This window comes from Barbus barbus (assembly GCF_936440315.1).
Source record: "Barbus barbus genome assembly, chromosome: 46".
NCBI classification, from domain to species: Eukaryota; Metazoa; Chordata; class Actinopteri; order Cypriniformes; family Cyprinidae; genus Barbus; species Barbus barbus.
In genome coordinates, this window is record NC_136724.1 from 5,523,638 (window position 1) to 5,546,165 (window position 22,528).

At 42.2% G+C, this 22,528-nt stretch overlaps 1 protein-coding gene across 1 annotated transcript in view; it reads right to left on the reverse strand.

Moving 5' to 3' along the window:
- Window positions 1-22,528, reverse strand: part of LOC306865154 (NACHT, LRR and PYD domains-containing protein 3-like) — a 94,926-nt gene that overhangs the window by 59,092 nt on the left and 13,306 nt on the right. Inside the window, exons 5-9 of the mRNA XM_079409567.1 lie at window positions 22,095-22,208; window positions 21,471-21,584; window positions 18,934-19,026; window positions 16,937-18,730; window positions 15,353-15,526 (exon numbers count right to left, since the gene is read on the reverse strand). Of these exons, the coding sequence (XP_079265693.1) occupies window positions 15,353-15,526; window positions 16,937-18,730; window positions 18,934-19,026; window positions 21,471-21,584; window positions 22,095-22,208 (2,289 nt within the window). The remainder of the gene's footprint in view (window positions 1-15,352; window positions 15,527-16,936; window positions 18,731-18,933; window positions 19,027-21,470; window positions 21,585-22,094; window positions 22,209-22,528) is intronic.

Below are 22,528 nucleotides of genomic sequence, written 5' to 3' on the forward strand. Positions count from 1 at the left end.
GGCAGGTCCCATGCAGGGACTGTGAGGGGTCGGGGCGGATTGAGCCTCCGAGATCCCTTCAGAAAACGGACAACCAGGTTGTTCCGGCCCACCGACTGTCCGGCTATAGGAGCGTGAGGGGCTGCTATAGCTGCCACGTAGACTTTGAGCGTGGAAGGGGCACGGCCCTTATCCAGCAGCTCCTGTAGATATGACAATATCACTGATATGTCACATGTTGTCGGGTTTTTACCGCGGGCTTGACACCAGGCGGAGAAAACCGACCATTTAGAGGCATAGAGGCGTCTCGTGGACGGGGCTCTAGCCTGTTCAATGGTGTTCATGACATTCTCGGGGAGATCTACTGAGTCCCATCGAGTGCCCATAGATGCAGGTCCCACAGCTTGGGCTGGGGGTGCCAGATCGTTCTGTTCGCCTGGGAGAGGAGGTCTCGCCTCAGGGGAATAGGCCACAGAGCCGCTATTAGCAGCTGCGATAACTCCGGGATCCAAAGCTGGTTCTTCCAGAGTGGGGCCACTAGAAGCACTTTGTGCTTGCATTCCCTGATCCGCCTGATTACCTGAGGAATCAGAGCGATCGGGGGAAAAGCGTAAAGAAGGAGGTTGGGCCATTCGTGGGCCAACGCGTCCTTGCTCTTCGAAAAATAAATCTGGCAGTGAGAGTTGTCTTTGGAGGCGAAGAGGTCGACCTCTGCCCTGCCAAAGATTCGCCAGATTTCTTGAACCGTCTGTTGGTGGAGCATCCACTCTTCTGAGGGGACATTGTTCCGAGAGAGCATGTCTGCTCCTTGGTTCAGAATGCCGGGCACATGAGCTGCTCTCAGTGAACGCAGGTTGAGATCTGCCCATAGTAAGAGGCGCTCTGCCATCTCGAAAAGGCGTTTCGAGGTGAGCCTACCCTGGCGATTTATGTACGACACCACCGTCATGCTGTCCGAGCGGACTAGCACGTGGTGACCCTTCAGGACTGGCAGGAAGAACTGAAGAGCTCTACATACTGCTTCCATTTCGAGGCAGTTGATGTGCATTTGTCCTTCTGCGTTCGTCCAGGAGCCGAAGGTCGGTTTGCCGTTGCACAGAGCTCCCCAACTGGTGTTGGAAGCATCTGTTGTAACAACCTTCCTTCTGTAAACCAAACCCATTGTCACGCCTTGTTCGAACCATTGTAGGTTCCTCCAGGGGACCAGGGCTGACACGCAGGCCCGGTTCACCCTGACACGAATGCGTCCATGACGCCACGCATGAGGCGGAATTAGAGGTTTCAGCCAGTACTGAAGGGGTCTCATCTTGAGAAGGCCCAACCGAAGAACTGGCGATGCGGAGGCCATGAGGCCCAGCATTCTTTGAAACGATTCGAGTGGGTAGGAGGCTCCAATCTTGAAGGAAGCCGCGAGCTGCCGTATGGCCAGAACGCGATCTGGCGCGACTTTCGCCTTCATGCGGGCGGAGTCGAAAACTGTCCCCAGGAACGAAGTTCGTTGGCTGGGGGACAGGGAGCTCTTGGCTAAATTGATCCTGAGTCCCAAGTTCTCCACTTGAGGAGGAGGGACCTGTGTGCTACCAGCTCTGCCTCTGACTGTGCCAGAATGAGCCAGTCGTCGAGGTAATTCAGGACATGGATTCCCATCTGTTTCAGAGGGGAGAGAGCCGTGTCTATGCACTTCGTAAAAGTGCGGGGAGCTAGAGCCAGCCCAAAGGGCAGGACCGTGTATTGATAAGCCACACCCTCGAAGGCGAATTTCAAGAATCGTCTGTGATGGGGGGCTATCTGGATGTGAAAATAAGCGTATTTCAGATCCAGCAAAAAGAACCAGTCCTCTGGGCGAATTAGCGAGAGAATCTGCTTCAATGTAGTCATTCTGAATGGCCGTCTCATGAGGGCGCGGTTCAGACGTCTGAGATCGAGGATGGGCCGGAGGCCGCCATCCTTTTTGGGGACGAGGAAATAACGGCTGTAGAAGCCTGATTCACTCTGAGCTGGGGAAACTATTTCTATAGCTCCTTTCACCAGCAATTTCTCCACCTCGGCTCGCAGAACGTGAGCGTTGCTGCTTCGCACTAAGGTGGGGACCCTGTTGCTGTACCGCGGGGGGTCCTCGAGCGAATTGAAGCGTATAACCTCTTTCTATAATCCCCAGAACCCACTGTGACACTCCGGGGATGGCCTGCCAGGCCTCGGCCCGTGTGGCAAGGGTGTTGGAATTAATTTGGGTGGCGAGTCGCCGTGTGGGGACTCGACACACCTGTTAAGAGAAAATTATTCCTTTGAGAATGTTTGCGTTTTATTTTTCCTCACTATAGTAGTGATCGGCTGTGTGGGCGCTATATAAATGGGCCCAGTTCACAACAGTATGTACACAAACACATTGCCGTCGACACACCGAGCTAAACGGGGTGTTCAGAGGCGTGACAGAGGCCATTTTGGGTGGCGAGTCGCCGTGTGGGGACTCGACACACCTGACAAGAGAAAATTATTCCTTTGAAAATGTTTGCGTTTTATTTTTCCTCACTATAGAAGTGATCGGCTGTGTGGGCGCTATATAAATGGGCCCAGTTCACAACAGTATGTACACAAACACATTGCCGTCGACACACCGAGCTAAACGGGGTGTTCAGAGGCGTGACAGAGGCCGTTTCGCGGCGCTAGACTCAATGCTTCCATCAAGAGAGCAGTTAACTCCCCCGTGGGCGGGGTCTAGAGTCTGAACCTGACAGAGATAATCATAATGACAGCCCTTTCTATCAATCTGCCTAAAAAGATCAAACCACTCATTAGAAGAGGGGTGCTGATGATCCTTGTGTGTTAACACCCTGGCAGATCAAAAACTGATGCACGCATCCCATCAGATCCGTTCGTAGCGGACGAGGGGAGGCAGGGCAAGACACAGACTGTCAGCTGTCAGATCAAAGCTGTATGGAGAGTGAAACACGGGGCTTTGGCCAGCGTAAATTCACTCAAGCTTGAACGCTCAAACCCGCGATTTGATATTTCTTCTCCGAGGTAACTGGGAGGGGAGAAATACGAGAGCAGGGGAGGCGGGGCCAACTTCGTTGAAGTAGTACAACCGCGAGCGCAGCAAGGACAGCTTAATAGTGAAAATAGCGCGAGCAGATCAAAGAGCTGCGAGAGGCGCTAATCCTTAGTGCAAACACACCGGCAGATCAAAGCGCTGTGTGCAGAGTGAAACAGGCGGGGCTATGCCAGCGCGCAAAAAATCACTCGAGCCTGCCCGCTCAGCCCCGCGATCTCTCAGTTTACAGAGAGTGAGAGCGGGGAAGGCGGGGCCAACCAGCGCAGTATTGTAAGATCTGTATAAATGGATTGTGCCACTCAGTGCGATGAGGAGCGCTGATCCTAGCGTGTTTAACACACTCCGGCAGATTAAAGTGAGCACACGAGATAAACTGACGTGCAATCACTCAAGCCTGATCGCTCCGCTCCGCGAGTTAAGTGTTCCTTCCTCCGAGCTGTCTGGGAGAAGAGGAACATGAAAGCGGGGAAGGCAGTGGCGCCTTATAGTGAGCGAATCAGGGGCGGCTTTCGACGAAAGCAGTCTGTTTGTGAGGGAGCAGCTTTAGCGACTCACACGCACACACACAAAGCTGTCAAAGATAGCTTTCTACTCCGGTCCGCCCAAGAGGATATAGCCGCTCATGTAACGAGGGGCGGTGATTCTCACGTGTAATAACACTGGCGGAACAGAGCGCTGCGGTAAGAGTGAGCACGCGGGCTCTTGAGCCGGCGTGGGATCACTCAAAACCGGTTATTTAGCCCCGTGGCCCTATCGTTTCATTCTCCGAGCTTGCTGAGAGAGAGGAAACGGAAGAGCGGAGCTGCCTTGCTAGAAGGCCAGCGAGTGGAGAAGAGCGAGACTCATACTCGACTGAGCATTCCGTCTCAATGAACGCGCAGTCTGTGTGGGCGTTGCCCACAGAGGCGAAGCGCTCACTGCCCTTCTGCATCGTGCAGAATCCCCTGCACGAGCCACACTCGCAGTGCGACATTTGCAACAACGTCGCTTGAAATTTGCTCTTTCAGAGAAATTTGATTTTAGACTCACCGGATGGCCGCAGGGGACGAGGCTGGCATCTGCACAGGTCGCTGGAGCGGCTCGAAGAGCAGGCAGAGCAGCGAGAGGGTGCAGAGTAAAAGGCAGCTTCTATCCGCAGCGAGGCGTTTCTACGGCGAGCGTCTTCCAGTCTCGAGTGTCAGCGAAGGGATGATCGTCGTCGCTGAAGGAGAATTGATCTGTTTTCCTATGGCGAAGCGCCCGCTTATATAGCCAGATGACCCCGCCCCTTCTGGCGGGCTCTGGCGGGCTTTGCCGCCATAGGCTCGTGCAGTTCCACTGACGAGCCATTGGTTCATTTTTTATTACCGCACGAACCAATGGCCGTGCAGTCACACTGCGTGATTGAAAAAGTCTTCAGTCCTCGGAGAAAAAGGAGTTTTTCCCCATAGCGTCTAGCGACGCAGTACGAGTGTAGTATCGACAGGGAACAGTATTTTCCAGTCAAGATGGTAAACAGATTATCTTTATAACATGTATAAGGGGATACCCATATGGATTGTTTGAAAAACTGTTATTTAAATCGCCATCACACCACTACGCACAAACAACGGGGACGCCAGAGTTACACTTGCCTCAAATTTCAAAGGTAAAATGCATTGTCAACAAAAGCTTATTTTTGCCAAATGCATGACAGAATTAAATGTTTGCACTAAACTATGTTCTTAGGGTTTCCACCGGTCCTTAAAAAAATCTTCAGTTAAATCGTTTAAATTTAAGGCCATGAAAACACTTAAATGAGTAATGCAGGAGTAAGCCTATGGGTAAGACTTCTGGTTCATTAGCCACTATAGGTACATAACTAGAAGAGTAACAACTCACAGTAAACGGTAAATTTTTTGCACTACAAACCATTTGTGTTCATAATTAAGAAAATTGTCATGAACTGTGCTGGGAGGAACGACGGAGACCTGGATAATCAAATTTAGATGATATAATCAAAGACAATACAGTCTTTAATGAATCCAAAACACAGGGGTAAATCCAACTCAGGAACAGGAGCAGAAACACGAACACAACACAGTAGACTCGACCCAGGAGGAATGCACAGACTGGAACTTAAATACATGACTTGTGATAAATTGGAGAAACACAGGTGAGCGGAGCAGGAGTAGTTAGGCGGGACCCAGGCCACAGCCATTATGGTGACCCTCGGTAGAGCCGACGGTAGGGAGGAGCCATGGAGGAGGAAGGGCTCACGACTCCTGGGGGCCAACTTACTGTGGCGGAGCAGGTGGTTGGAGGAGCCCAAGGCAGAGACGGAGAGTCAATGAGCCAAGGCGACGGGGAGGATCCAGAGGGCCGAGGTGGAACTAATGGCTCCGGCGACCGATGCAGAGGTGTGGATAGGCAAGGCCGCGGTGGAGCCGGAGCGACAGAGGAACAAGGTGGAGCCGAAGGGAAGGAGGAGCCTGACAGAGCCGGAAGGACGGAGGAACTAGGCACAGCCGGAGGAGTGGAGTCCCGAGGAGCAGGATGGTCAATACCAGACCAAGGCGGAGCCGGAGGAACGAGGGAGGCCGGCAGTCCACTTAGCTTAACTGCACAAGTTTTATAGTTAATAAAATCTTTAAAAACAAATGACATTAATTATACTTTAATTTCCTTCAATAAAAAGGAAATTGAGTAAGACGGTGTAAAAGGTGTGTGGACATGGATTAGTAATCTGGCCACTTGGTATAAAGGAGAAAAAATGCTGGCCCTCGTCACTATCAAAGTTGCCCATCCCTAGTTTAGAGATATGTTGCTTATGGTAGAGGGTGTGCCCTTTCCCAGTGTCTTTCATGAAAATTTTCCATCTGTCCCCAAAAGGTGTAAACTCTCTATGTCAAGGACTTGATCAATGCATATTCCAATTGTTAGTTCCTCTCTCCATTTGGGGGATGTTTGTCTTGGTCTGAGTACTTAAGGAAAAGTTGCAAGAACATTAGGGTGATTATGTAGCCAGATGAGCCTGTAGTGAGTTTGTCCATACACTTCATACTATGTATTTGTCTTGAATTGATTATCTTTGAATTGACTATGTAATTGGCTTAATATATTTTATACGACTAATAATAAATTGTCGCAATTTCATATTTGATAATAAATTATTTTCTCAAGTATATTAAATGAAGGTGTATGTTTCCGCAAATCTGCGTCCAGGGTTAAGTACTGTACATACTAGATCCCAGGTTAGATGGAGCATGGGGCACATCAGGTGGGATTCTAGACTTCTGACTAACTGCTTGACTTTAGTGAAGTTGTATGCAGTTGCATTAATTACGGGTTGCTAGTCATAGTACTAGTTATAACCGCTACTGTACTTATTTTTACTATTGGGTGCTAGATAAATAGTACTAACATAACCTCGGATTATTGTTTGAGCTTTATTGAAATTGTATGTAGTTATTTTATGGGCTAGATAAATATACTACTGAAATATTAACATTTTTCATAGTACTAGCATAACCTCTGATTATTGTCTCAGCTTTATTCGAGTTGTATATATTTATATATCTATCGGGGGCTAGATAAATAGAACTGGCATAACTTCTGATTATTGTTTGAACTTTAACTAAGTTGTACATGACTGTAGGGGGCCAAACAGAACTACTGTGCCAGGATGATGGACCGTTTTGTGCGTGTTTTTCTCCCCATGTGTTCCCGGTGACCCAGTTTCTCCCCAGTCGTGTGTCCTGTTCCCTGTGGATATTACCCTCTGTGTTGGTCTGTATTAAAGACGATTTCAATGATCCATGACTCTGTGTTCCTTCCGGCAGCGTAACGTGACAGAAGACCCGACCTACAAAACTGTTACCTCCGTTTGTATCCTCCGTTTTTTTCCCCCAGTGTTATTTGTTTCCATAGTGTTCCCTAATGGACCCCCTCCTTCGCCCCGAAGTCCTCCTCCTCCTGCTGGAGCAGGGGGAGCGTTCACTCAAGGACCATACCACACTGTTTCTAGCCCTCGCTGAACTCACCAGCCACCCGGACGACGCGCTCCGAAGATGGTCCTCGAGCGGAATTCGCCGCCTTCGTGGAGTGGACTCTGGCGAGAAACGGATCGCCCCTCACAGTCTCCCAAGAGGATGATCTCGCCAGATCCACTCCAGAGCCCAGCCCACCATCTCCGCGGTGCGGAGCATCAGCCCGAGCCCACCGATGATGGAGAGCCATTTCCCGCCGCGATCTGCGAGCCAGCGTAAAGCCGAGCGACTGAACGGATGATCGCCCCAGAAGTTGAGCCCAACCCGTCTGACCAGATGCAACAGCCGGCGACAGTGCCTATCATGAGAGAGCCAACCATGGACGGTGTGAGCGCGGAGTGAAGCTCCGCCCCCTGAACCGTGGCTGAGGGTGAGCTGATGAGACATCTGGGACTGATGGACAGGGAGGGGGCATCAGATCTTTCAGTGCCCGCTCCTCGAAAATGCCCGCCCTAAGCCCCCATCTTTACGGTGCGAGTCCCGTGGGTCTGCCATCCTCCAGCGTCGCCAGGGCTGGAGTATCCCTCACCTCTGCCTCCAGCCTCGGAGGCCCAGACTCCGCCTTGGCCCGTAGACCCAGTGGCTCCACCTCGGCTCCTAGCTCCCTCGCCTCCACCGTCATCCATCGATCCTCCAACTCCACCAGGCTCCCTCGTCACTCCGGCTCTGCCTCAACCCACCCTCGCCTCCGGACACCTCTCCTCTGGCTGCGCCTCGTTGCTCCGCCGTTCGTCCGCTCCGTTGGGCTCCTTCCCTCCTCCAGCTCCACCTGGGTCCTCAGTCGCTGATCTCCGGACTGCCAGCTCCGCTTTGGTCGCCAGAGCCCTTGGCTCCCCCCTGGCCCCCTGGATCCTTGGCATCCCCTTGGCTCATTGGCTCTCCGTCGACACCTCAGGCTCCTCCACCACCTGCTCCACCGCCGTTGGTCGGCGGCCATCCCTCCTCCATGGCTCCTCCCTCCGTCGGCTCCACCGTGGGCCATCATCACAGCTGTGGCCTGGGTCCAGCTGTGCGCATCCTGCTCTGGGTCCTTCCTATCTCTTCCCTGGTTCCTCCCTCCTTCGTCACCCCCTTGGACGATATGTCAGGATGATGGACTGTTTTGTGTGTGTTTTTCTCCCCATGTGTTCCCGGTGACCCAGTTTTTCCCCAGTCTGATTGTGTTCATTTGCTCCAGGTGTGTCTTGTTTTCCCCTGAATTCCTTGTCTTTAAAAGCCCCAGTCCTTTCAGTTAGTGTTTGTTGGGTCTACAAGTGATGTACGTGTGTCTTCCTCCTGTTCCCTGTGGATATTACCCTCTGTGTTGGTCTGTATTAAAGACGATTTCAATTATCCATGACTCGTTGTTCCTTCCGGCAGCGTAATATGACATACTGTTTAAAGAATGGCAAGCATAGGGCAACATATTAAATGGTATTAGTCATAACCTCTGGCTAGTGATCAGACTGGCGAGTTTGGGACCGTGAGGTGGTGATGCGAGACACTTTGAGTGCTATAGATTCCTAATGAATGAGTACAAATATTAAATAAAGAGTTAACTAGAATAATCAAGTGTAAGAATAATAATTAGAAATGGACAAACATCCAATTTGCATGACAACTTAAATTCAAGGTCATAATAAAATGGAGTCAGATTAGAATTTAACTTAAGGGGGGACCTATTATGCAAAAAGCACTTTTATAAGGTGTTTGAACACAGTTGTGTGTCCGCAGTGTGTGAAAACAACCAGCATATACAGGTGCATCTCAAAAAATTAGAATATCGTGAAAAAGTTATTTTTTTCTTGTAACTTATTTAAAAAAGTTAAACTTATATTTTAGATTCATTACATGTAAAGTAAAACATTTCTAAAGTTTTTTTGTTTTAACTTTGATGATTAGAGTTTACAGCTCATGAAAGTAGTGATAGACAGCGGCATATGCCAAGTTTGATTAATGGCTTTGACATTTTTTACCTCATAATAATATTAATAATTTCCATATGTGACCTTTGACCTTGACTTCTCGTTTGGCTCTCAGCGAAGGCGGACGCTTTTTCCTCTCCTCTCCTCCCCTTATCTTCCCTGCTTGCTTCTCGTCTTGTCTATTGTCTAACACTGAGAGACTCTTCTGCACTGCTCTCCAAACTGAACAATCATGGATTTGATTTGAACTGGTCTCTCAACGCAATTGACACCATATTCTCTACAAGAGCCCTGGGTTCGGGAGAGCCCAATTGTCCGGCCGGAACGTTCGCTACTGGCTACACGATGGACGTATGGGAGAGATGGCGGGTCGTGTGTCTGGTGGCTCTTTCCGTGGAGGATATTGAAGACATCTACCTATTCGGAACCATGATAACGGGTTTTCTGCTGATTGTATTAGGCTTTGCCCTGGGCTATCAGAGAATTCAGAAGACGGGAACAGCTGTCCAAAGCCTCACAAGGCTGCCCGTCATGATTGAAGCAGTGGGCAGAGCGGTCAGCACTGAGACTATCAACCGCAATATGGATTCGATCACGGAGAAGCTCACGGCTTTGCTGAGAAATATTGATGGATTTGGAGACCAGAATGGACAAAGAGAGTAGCTGTGAAATTGGTATGCAGCTGCTCGCACCAAGACCAAACAATTGCAATCTTATCTTCTTTCGGCTTCCCTAAACAACCAGAACTGCCTCGGACAAGTTCGTGCTGAAAACAACCCCCCGGAAGAGCACTGCAGTGAGACGCTCTTGCTCCCTGACCCCTCCCAGAATTTATAACATTGATGTAATCAAATTAAATATAAACCAAAGCTATTTGCCACTGCCAGGGCATTAACGTTTTTACAGAAAAATATTTTATAGTTTGTTATAGAAAAACAGTATGATTGCGTGAACATTTCTGTTCGCATAAGAAAAGAGATTGATCTGTAAAGCAATATGTGTTCCTGGACTACAAACCCAGTCTTAAGTCGCTGGGGTATATTTGTAGTAATAGCCAAAAATACATTGTATGGGTCAAAATTATCGATTTTTCTTTTATGCCAAAAATCATTTGGATATTAAGTAAAGATCATGTTCCATGAAAATATTTTGTAAATTTCCTACTGTAAATGTATTAAAACTTAATTTTTGATTAGTAATATGCATTGCCAAGAAATTCATTTGGACAACTTTAAAGGCGATTTTCTCAGTATTTAGATTTTTTTGCACCCTCAGATTCCAGGTTTTCAAATAACTGTATCTTGGCCAAATATTCTTTAATCCTAACAAACCATATATCAATGGAAAGCGCGTTTATAAATTTTTCAGATGACGAATAAATCTCAATTTTAAAAAATTGACCCTTATGACTGGTTCACTGGTCCAGGGTCACATATATTGTGAGAGGGCCGTTTGTCACTGTGTCCCAAACGACTCAAAATAAACCACAAAGTTAACAAACGATGCACTCCACTGTGCTGAGCGAGAGCGCTTCTCTGCTGTCTTCACGTGCTATAGGAAACTTCCTGTTTCCCACTTATGAAGTCGTGATTACTTATTTCTAGTGATTATCGTCAATTTGATTTCACAGATACTATTTAAACTAAACTGAGCTAGACAACGACATCATTGAATTCAATAATGAAATGCCTTTAACTGAAAATTGAGTGTTTAATCTTATTTTTATACATTACTGACACTCTATCTTCTAATTTGATACTGTTAAGTGCTTTGACACAATCTGTATCGTTAAAAGCGCTATATAAATAAAGGTGACTTGACTTGATTACGAGCACGTTGCATTCTTTTCTGTTAAAAATAACAGTGAACAGTGGTTTGTGAATGCTGATGCTCAGCCTAAATAATTTTATCGGGAGCGTTTACGTGAGCGCTGCCACAGTCTTAGGCCCACCCCAAATGCTCTCATTGATTGATACGCATGACACCCATACCAAGCCAGTACTGATCAACATCCCACCCCTCCTGTGACCATGGTTAAATCATTAACGCATTAATTATATATGTATATATACATAATATATATACAGTGCTTTTGTAGTCATTCAGCATCTATTTTCTCAGCGATGTAATTTGATTTATAAAATGAGGTTACATGCTGGTTAAATGCTGGTTAAGGTAGACCTATAATATTAAACGTACATGTTCTGTTACAAATCCTTGCAACGAATGAACACAGTCAACATTAATGCTCCCTGTGTTGTGCAATGGATTATGAGATTTGTTTTGTGTGTGTGCCAAAAAAAGGTTAATTAACTGGTATTGTTACATTGTAAATTATTTAAAAGACATATTTTTTTTAGATAAATTGTACTTTTCTTTCTCCATCAGGGCGTGGCCAAAGGTTTCATTGGTGCTTTTTCATCATTGCAATTTGGCACCAAACACCACTGTTGTCAATCTTGTGAGACAAATAAGCAGCCGGAACTTCAAAAACAAGCCCAGAAAAAGCCCAATATTTTTCTTTTAATGATTTATTATCATCAATATTATTTATTATCAATTATGTATTACCAATAAATGAGCCTGCAAAATATTAAGCTGAAACCACTCTTTTATCTGAAAAGCAAAAACAGAAGCTATTATACAAACATTAGCAAACTGCAACAAAAATTTGAACAAAACTCATCTCCAATCACCTGTGAGCAGAATAGGACTGGAGAGATGGAAAAGGAAAAAAACACAAGAGCTTCAATGGGGAGCTGTAACATAGCCACATATTTATAGCCTAAAAAATATAGGGGTCATTCTATGGAAATGTCAAATGTTCTGTCCCTATAACCTTTACAGAAATATTACACTTGAAAAACACTTGGTTACATGTTTTTTATATATTTTAAAATGAAACAATGTGATATTTGAACAATTACACCTTCTTGAGCCATCAAAGTGGCAAAATTTGTTTTTAATTAATTATAAAGAATTCCAAGCACCACAAAACTGCTCGTCCCCACAGCCATATACAGAGGGGAAAGTGCTTTATTTTGAGGTCAAAAACAGGTTTTTCTACCATTTAAAATAAAATAATGTATACATAACTATCAAATAAATGGCATAAAAAAACTAATTGGCAAATAAATATTATAGAAAAATATATATATGTTTTTTATTAAATTATAATGTATATTATATTAAAAAGAAAATATGATATTATATAATATTATTAAAAAATATTATTAAAAAGTTAAAAAATCATTAAGCTGTCATTTATGTGTATTCACAAAGTCAAAAGGTAATCTAATAATGTGGTCTAAGTTTAAATGTTAAAAAAAACATTGTAAGATATCTTGCCATACCAGGCTATTCGAACCAAATGTATTTACTCTTAGTTTTAGGATATGACTACTTGTTTTATTATTACAGACTGTGATAATTAATATATTACAAAACATTGTAAAAATTAGGCTAAAAGAAAGTCATCCCACTCCTCTACGTCTACTTCTATCATCGCTTGGATTACAGTGTCACGCGACTTATTTTTGAATGTGATTTTTCTCCAATGAGGGGGTGGAACATATGGCAAATTACACTATGACACTTACATTGTCTGCTCGCAGTTAATAGCCAGTCAGTGAATAGAGTGTCAATCAATGCATTGGAGAATACGGCAAACATAAATAAAGAAACAAAGTTGCTTGTCAGATTTCCCTAACAAGCAACCATATTTTTTTTAAATAAGTCCAAAAAACCGCAACCCGTGACCAGGGATTTTTTCACACAACTTTACAAAAAAAAAAAAGCCCAAAGTCGCATATAATATGCGGACTTGGCAACTGTGCCAAACACTGGCCCGTGACCAGAACGCTCCACGGCAACTACACAGAGTGTGTGTACTTTCAAGACTAAAGTTCTCTGCAGACTGAGTCCGAAATTTCTGTCCGATATTTTCGCACATTAAAAAATAAATACGACCTCACATTGTCAATCATATTTGTACACTGCCTCCGAAACTTTCGTCTGTCAAAAAAAAAATTGGATTAGGTTCGATTTTCTGCGTTTTCGCATCCATAGCAAGACATTTTGATAGGAAAGGATGGGGAATACGAAAAAACTGAAAAACGCATGCAAAATTTTCGGACTCAGTGTACAATGGCCTTAAGACTTGTTTTCTTTCCAGGTAATATGTGTAAAGGTTTAGAGTGTTTACTACAATTAAAATGTGCTTTATTGTTCTCAGTGGCATCTACGCTAATATTAGTCTGTTTCATTCTTATTCCGAGGTGAATGTAGCCACCCAGATCCAGTCCGTATCCAGACCAGATGGTGGATCGGCACCTAGAGGCGACCTCTACAGCCCTGAATGTCAGAGGAGATCAGGACAACTAGATGAGCCCCAGAGACAGATACCCAGCGAAGACCATGTTACCTAGATGGCCACAATCTCTGCACAATCTGACTTTACTGCAGCCTGCTATTAAATTGCTGGTTTCGTCTGGCCAGAGGAGAACGATGGAGTTTTGGTTCCTTCGATACACTATTTTCCTGTTTAATACTGCAAAACTGCTTTGACACAATCTGTATTGTAAAAAGCGGTATATAAATAATGATGACTTAACTTTACTTGGCTCAGGTTCAGGGAATACTATGTATTATGTATTATGAATAATATATATATATATATATATATATATATATATATATATATATGTATATATATATATATATATGTATATGCATTTTTGTATTTTGAAACGTTTCCACACAGTATTTTTATTTTAATTGCTCAAACTGAAGTATTTTTATTTTAAATACTGTGACGAGTCGGCTGCCTCCCCCCTGTCCATCATCACCACCCCGTCCCGTATTCGCCGCCCTTCACCAGGCTCCCGACGGGAGTGGGTGTGTGAGAGAGGAGGGGCGCTGAACACCTAGGGTTGGCGGCGTGTGATGAGGCGCACCTGATGTGAATAGAGCCTCATCACCGCCGCCATTTAAACGCCGAGCGCGCCTCTCCTCGGGAGACCGGTCTCTTCCCCGTGCATGCACGCTGGTGTCCTCGTGGGTCCAGGAAGGGTGCGTCGAGGATGACTGCCACACCCGTTAGGCGGCTGACGGGCCAGGATGCCGGGCCGCCGAATCCCCCAGAAGCGCCGGGAACCCAGGAGATGGACGAAACCGTGCAAGAGATGCCGCCGCCACTCTCTCCCGGCCCCGAGAGGGGAGCGCGTGCGGCCACCGGACTCCGCCCCTTCCCTGAACCCTTCCCTGTAGGGGTGTGCGATACTGCAAATTTTGGTATCGATCCGATACCAAGTAAATACAGGGCCAGTATCGTCGATACCGATACCGATTCCGATTCCGATACTTGTCAGGTAAAAAAACATAAATTTAAATGACCAACAACAATTTAAAAAAGTTAACAATACTAATGTTGATATGACTAATATTATATTAACCTTAAAGCTACGTGGATATTATTTGCCTTTCTAAAAGGACTTTGCCGGCAGAGGAGCCCAGAACATGAAAGCAATAAACAGTTTCATGTTAAGTCTTTTCCTCCCAAAGAAAATCTGTTGCTCCATTAATGTTCAATACAACGTATATATTTTTTCTGCAATTATACATTTTATGCGCACATTTTTTCTTAAGGTGGGCCTTTAGCCCCGTTGTACCCTAATTACAATGTCTTCTGGTCCATATCCTTTCCTTAGGAAGGTGTGCTAGACACTGATTAATGACACTGATTAATTTTTAAACATAAAAATACTATACATGTTTATATATTTTGCTATTGTATTGTGGAATGACACTTTCATAAACTTTTCTTTGCTCCTCTGATTATATAATGACAAATATTACAATATCATAGCACAACAACAGTGATCAGCAATAATGATTAGCCTAATACTCACAATAAAAATAATAAGGTCTTACAGATCATAAAACAGGCTCGGAGGTAAGAAGTGGATTATCCTTCACCTGAAATTTTTGTCTTTTCATCCTGAAATGCGAGGCAGATGTTGGATCACAATAATTAGGAACCACCGTTTCCACAAATCCCTTCACTCGATTGGGATGTTCTCTTTTATTCTCGACGGCAAGGGCAGCGACTGTAACATCGAGCGTATTTTGCAGTATTAAACACGTATTTATACAGATTTCATCAGGCTCCGAAAATTCTTCAAAAAGAACAAAGAATGGTCTTCTCAGCTGCCATAGTTGCAACTCCTGCGTCATCAGAACAGGGTGTTCAACGCATCACCGTTTCCGTTTAATAAACGTTTTGCACCGTTTTTTGGGGGCTGAATGCAGCCCAGGTCTTCAGAGTTATAGGTGTACTGTAAGTGAGCTAAACTCTGCAGGGTCAAATTTGCATACAATAACATGTCTGACTATTAAAGAGATGATCTTACCACAGTTTCTCCACTTTACACTCAGGATCCTCCAGTACAGCAGAGAGAAGCTTCACACCCGAATCTCGTAGTTTTTTATTAAACAGATTCAGCTGTCTCAGACGTGAGGGGTTTGATTTCAGAACTGAAGTCAGAGCAGCACAATCTTTATCTGTGACACCACAATCACTCAAACTGTAAAAATATGAAAATCATACTTGTTAAACACTATGAACTAAAAATCAACAGAAAATTGAAAATAATTAGATGCCATTTTTAGATTGAGTGAAGAAAATCCCACTGGTCACCAATAGATGGCACTGTCTCAAAATTACTCAGTAACTCAAGGTACTACTCTGTGTGCAAAAGTAAAAAAGCTATTCAGTTCAAGATACTGCATCTTGGCTGGCATAAATAAAGACTAATTATTCCCATTAAAATTATTCCCATGATATACATGTTACACTCATCAGCTGATATCTCAACCATGATAACCTTGTTTTTTTATTATATATATATGTCATGTTTATATATTGTAAATATTAAAGCCTTATATATTATAAATATTATTTGCTCTGTAAATTCCAGTATGTCTGTTTGTTTGTATGTTTAAAATGTAACTTTTAAAACATTTAGGGCACTATTTTAATGATCTAAGCGCATCGTTTGAAGCACATGGCACAGGTGTACTTAGATTATGTCCACTTTTTAGTTTAACTACGCACACCATAAACTCCCCTTTTTAGGCAAGTAGGCTACCAGATATAATCATGTCATAAATATTTTAATACAACTTAAATTGTATTTAACATGATCACAATTTAATAATAAAAAAACATTATAGGTTACTAATTATATAACACTTTAATTTCCACAGTTATTCAGCAAATATATTTTAAACAGAAAGCAAGCAAAGAACATTTACTGTAGCCTACATTATGAAATTATCAGTGATTTCAATCTATGATGAATTTAAACACTAAAATCTCCCATTATCATCAATTAAACTGTCTACATTGTGAAATTAATCTCTTATTTGAATTGTATGTAGATCTGCAATTTGCTGTTTTAGAAAGTGCAGAATTCAGTCAGTGAGCACGAGCATTGAATGAAACTCTGGCGTTTTAGCGATGACTAATCTGAATGCCTCTGATTAGCTATTGCATTCATAAACTCAACAGAATCGTGTGTGACTGGTTATACTGCTCAAAGCTGTAAAAAGAAATCTGATGCAAAATGAGCAGATCTAAATTTAATACCGTTATAGATTTAATTCAATTGTGCAGGGGCATTTTTGTATGGCGGGTGGGCACCCCTGGTAGAAGCATAAATCAGCGCTTATGCATCTCCCCATCATTTTCCCCATATATTATAGGGTATTAGAAATAAATTAATTTCAGAAAGATTAATAATAATAATAATAACAATAATAAAATAATAATAATAAAAGAATGATTAATATCAGTTGTTTTCACCAAAGTGTGTCAAGTATGCAACTATGTTTCTCCAATAACTGATGCAACATGTGTGTTTGTTTTTAAGAATTATGAGCTTTTGAATTTCCTTTACTTTAACAGTAAAGTGATTGTTCTCAGTGATACTTACTGAACTTTAATCACAGGCAGAAGTTTCTGAAGAACAGCCAGTTTTTCAGCTTTATTGTTTACTCCGACAAATTCATTAAGATCAAACTCATCCAGCTTTTTCTCTGATGTCATCAACACAAAAACTACAGCTGACCACTGAGATGAAGAGAGCTTGGCTTCACTTATTGTTCCGGATTTCAGATACTGTTGTATTTCCTCCACTAGTGAATGGTCACCCAATTCATTCAGACAGTGAAACAGATTGATGGATTTCTCTGGAGAGTCAATGGTCCTGATCTTTTCCTTGATGTACTCAATTGTTTTCACATTGCTGTCAGATCTGTGTCTTCTCAGTGTCATTAGTCCTTGTAGGAGAATCTGATGAGACTCCACTGACAGACCCAGAAAGAACCGCAGGAAGAGGTCCAGATGTCCAGTTTTGCTCTGTAGAGCCTCATCCACAGCTCTCTGATGTAACTCAAAAAATGAAACATGTTTAAACGTGAGTTGAAACCAGTCCATAAATTTAGACAAAGCATTCGGGTTAGTGATTGGGTCAAATACATTTATGTTGTTGTTTATACAGGAGAGGTGCACATATAGAGCTGCTAGATGTTCCTGAACACTCAGATGAACAAAGCAGAAGACTTTCCCATGATACAAGCCAAACTCTTCTCTGAAGATCTGAGTGCACAATCCTGAATACACTGATGCTTCTGTCACACCAATGCCACACTCTCTTAAGTCTTTCTCATAGAAGATCATATTGCCTTTCAGAAGCTGCTGAAATGCCACTTTCCCTAGTTTGAGGATCATGTCTTCATCTGTCACATATTTGTCATAGTCCTTTTCATGTTTGATGTTGGTCTGAAGGATCAGAAAGTGTGTGTACATTTGAGTGAGAGTCTTGGGAATCTCTCCACTCTCTGCTTCACTCAACATTCTCCCTAGAACAGTGGCTGAGATCCAGCAGAACACTGGGATGTGGCACATGATGTAGAGGCTCCTTGATGACTTCAGGTGTGTGATGATTGTGTTGGCCAGACTCTGATCGCTGATTCTCTTCCTGAAGTATTCCTCCTTCTGTGGCTCATCGAAGCCGCGTACCTCTGTCACTCGATGGACACACACAAAAGGAATGAGATCAGCTGCTGCTGGTCTGGAGGTGATCCAGATGAGGGCAGAGGGAATCAGATTCCCTACAATGAGGTTTATCAGCAGCACATGCACTGAAGCTGATTCATTTACATCATGCACCCTCACATTGCTCTGAAAATCCAGAGACAGACGACACTCGTCCAGTCCGTCAAAGGTGAACAACACTTTATATTTGTCACTGGATATATCCATTTCTTTTGTTTCAAGGAAAAAGACATGAAGAAGATCTGAAAGACTGAGTGTTTTGTCCTTCATAAAATTAAGCTCTCTGAAAGGAAGTGGAAATATAAGCTGGATGTCCTTATTCGCTTTCCCTTCAGCCCAGTCCAGGATGAACTTCTGCACAGAGACTGTTTTTCCAATGCCAGCGACTCCCTTTGTTAGCACAGTTTTGATGGGTGTGTTTTGTCCAGGTAAAAGCCTAAAGATGTCATTGCATTTGATCGGCGTGTCCTCTGTTGTTGTTCTCCTGGATTGTGCCTCAATCTGTCTCACTTCATGCTTATTACTGATCTCTCCCCTCTCACTCTCTGTGATATAGAGCTCTGTATAGATCTCATTCAGCAGTGTTGGGTTTCCCTGCTTTGCTGTTCCCTCATACATACATTGAAACTTCTTCATCATATTTGATCTAAACTTGTTGAGGACTTCATGGCTGTAAAATTAATACCATATTATTACACAAATTAAATATAGAGGAAAAAAATATATTCAGGAAAATGACTTTGTTTTCTGTATCATGAGACACTGAACATATCATAAGGTTTATGAAATGTGTCCATTATTAATGTATTTGAGTTATGTGTGATTATCTCAAATCACAAATAAATTCCTACAATTTACCTGACGCCAACATACCTGCTTTTATTAAAGTCCTGTAGTTGATTCGTAGAGTGGTCATTCTTCTTACAGATGGGTTTTGTTACAGCTGAACTGGGTTGTAGGATTGTCCTTAAACATCATGAAGAGAATCAGACAGTCTGATATTGGTGGATTTTTCTCATTACCTTAATAATTCTACAAAACGTTTTACAAAGTTAATTTACTTTGTAAATGCACTACTTATCAAATCAACTGCTAAACTGTAATAATAATAATAATAACAATAAAAACAACAACAACTTCATACAAACATTAATCAAGACAATTTTTTGTTGGCTTTATATAATGTAAATATAAGTAAAATAATATATGACTGATTGCTTATAATTTAACATCATGCCAGCTACCAGCGCTATTTTCATGACAAGAATAAAAGCAGCAAAATAGAAAAAGAAGAAATAAACAAAAAATAAATAAATTTACAAGTTTAAATCTGGCTTTACTTCATTCAAAATCTTTTCATACCAATCAACATAATAAAAAGACTTTCATTAAAATTTAATTAAAATATCCTCACAGATAGTGGACTCTAGCATAAAGGGGGATCTTCATCTGTTAACAAAACCTTGTGTGTGAGTTTAGAGTGCCCTATTCTGCATGTACCGAATAGGCCACTGCAGTATGTGTATATACACTGAACAAAATTATAAACGCAACATGAGCTGAACTCACGTTCATGAGCTGAACTCAAAGATCTAAGACATTTTCTATGTCCACAAACGGCCTATTTCTCTCAAATATTGTTCACAAATCTGTCTAAATCTGTGTTAGTGAGCACTTCTCCTTTGCTGAGATAATCCATCCACCTCACAGGTGTGGCATATCAAGATCCTGATTAGACAGCATGATTATTGCACAGGCGTGCCTTAGGTTGGCCACGATAAAAGGCCACTCTAAAATGTGCAGTTTTACTTTATTGGGGGGGGGGATCCAGTCAGTATCTGGTGTGACCACCATTTTCCTCATGCAGTGCAACACATCTACTTCGCATAGAGTTGAACAGGTTGTCCACTCCTCTTCAATGGCTGTGCAAAGTTGCTGGATATTGGCAGGAACTGGAACATGCTGTCGTATACTGCAGTCAGGTCGAGACCCCGATGAGGACGACGAGCATGTAGATGAGCTTCCCTGAGACGGTTTCTGACAGTGTGTGCAGAAAACTGATTGTTGCAGCAGCTGTCCGGGTTGCTGGTCTCAAACGATCTTGGAGATGAAGATGCTGGATGTGGAGGTCCTGGGCTGGTGTGGTTACACGTGGTCTGCGGTTGTGAGTCCGGTTGGATGTACTGCCAAATTCTCTGAAACGCCTTTGGAGACAGCTTATGATAGAGAAATTAACATTCAATTCACAGGCAACAGCTCTGGTGGACATTCCTGCAGTCAGCATGCCAATTGCACGCTCACTCAAAACTTGTGACATCTGTGGCATTGTGCTGTGTGATAAAACTGCACATTTTAGAGTGGCCTTTTATTGTGGTCAGTCTAAGGCACACCTGTGCAATAATCATGCTGTCTAATCAGCATCTTGATATGCCACACCTGTGAGGTGGATGGATTATCTCAGCAAAGGAGAAGTGCTCACTAACACAGATTTAGACAGATTTGTGAACAACATTTGTGAACAATATTTGAACAATAAATAAACAATAATATCCTGTCCAGAGGAGAACTGGCCCCCCGACTGAGCCTGGTTTCTCCCAAGGTTTCTTTCTCCATTCTGTCACAGAGGGAGTTTTGGTTCCTTGCCACTTTCACTCAGTCGGGGATATTTGATTTCTATCGATTATCGTCAATTTCATTTCACAGATACTATTTAAACTAAACTGAGCTAGACAATAACATCACTGAATTCAGTAATGAAATGCCTTTAACTGAAAATTGAGTGTTTAATATTATTATTATACATTACTGACACTCTATCCTCCAATTTTATACTGTTAAGTGCTTTGACACGATCTGTATTGTTAAAAGCACTATATAAATAAAGGTGACTTGACTTGACTTTGAGAGAAATAGGCCTTTTGCGTACATAGAAAAAGTCTTAGATCTTTGAACAAAACATATAAACATAACATTTTCTTTTTGCCCCCATTTTTCAAAGATGAACTCAGTGTATATGCAGTATGTGTGGATGATATGTTCCCAGAAAAACAATGTTTTTCTACCAACAGCAGGATTGATTTCAAGTGCAATTGTATTAGATTCATCCCAGTTAGTTGGCGATTTTTTTTTGAGAATATAAGAGTTTATAAGGGTTTGAAATCTAGAGATAGAATATTTTTTCTTCTTCTTCTTCAGCTCTGACTTATCAGCAGCACCTGCTTGCACATTCCCTGGAATTACATAATGCCCTGGTACCCAACAAAAAGGATTGCAGTCCATTTAAAATGTCCACAAAAGCTGGGTGTTTAAAATAATAAAATTATATAAAATGCAGACTATAAAAATAAAATGCAGACTATAAAAACACTGTAAAATAAAAATGCCAATCATGTATTTTAGAAATGTTATACCTGAAATCAGTCTGTGCATCTTCACTCTTAAAATCTATCAGATGTCCAAAAGACTCGTCACTTCTCATAGACATGCAGCTGGGCTCTGGTTCTAATCTCTTCTGATAAACTGATCTATAAAAGAACAAATTAAATTATTTTGGATGGTATTCACCTTAATGTAAGATCTTCAAAAAATGTTTTAATGAAAGCCACTTGAGAAGACTTTAGTCATTGTTTTCAATAAATTTCATTTAAAAAAATCAGGAAAAATATATATATATTTTCTCTCTCTAATGTTCAGGTGGGAAGATTCATCCTGGATTTATGACGGATCTGAAATTAACATTTGACACTTTCTTATTAATTAAGAACAAAAGGTGCATGTTTAAAATAATATAAGCATATGTTTAATTGAAATAGTATGTCTGAATCCAAGACATTACTTTATTTATTTATTTAACATTATGTTGTTACAATAAGTGTAAATTGAACTAAGCACTCTCATAGATGTGTCTCTTATCAGGTAAAGAAAAAATGTCTAGTATGAATACCATAATACCTTAAATGCATAATACATAAAAAATAAATAAAAAATACAAAAATATATAAAAATGCCAATCATGTCTTTTAGAAATGTTATACCTGAGATCAGTCTGTGTATCTTCACTCTTAAAATCTATCAGATGTCCAAATGACTCGTCACTTCTCATAGACATGCAGCTGGGCTCTGGTTCTAATCTCTTCCGATAAACTGAACTATAACAGAACAGATTAAATTATTTTGGATGATATTCACCTTAATGTAAGATCTTCAAAACATTTTAATGAAAGCCAATTGAAAATACTTTAGTTGCTGTTTTCAATAAATTTAATTTAAAAAAACAACAACAACCACCAAAAAACAGGATTTTTTTTTTTTTTTCTCTAATGTTCAGGTGGGAGGATTCATCCTGGATTTATGATGGATCTGAAATCAACATTTGACACTTTCTTATTAATTAAGACAAAATCTGGGTGTTTAAAATAATATAAGCATATGTTTAATTGAAATACTGTCAGTCCTGTGTCGTGTCGTG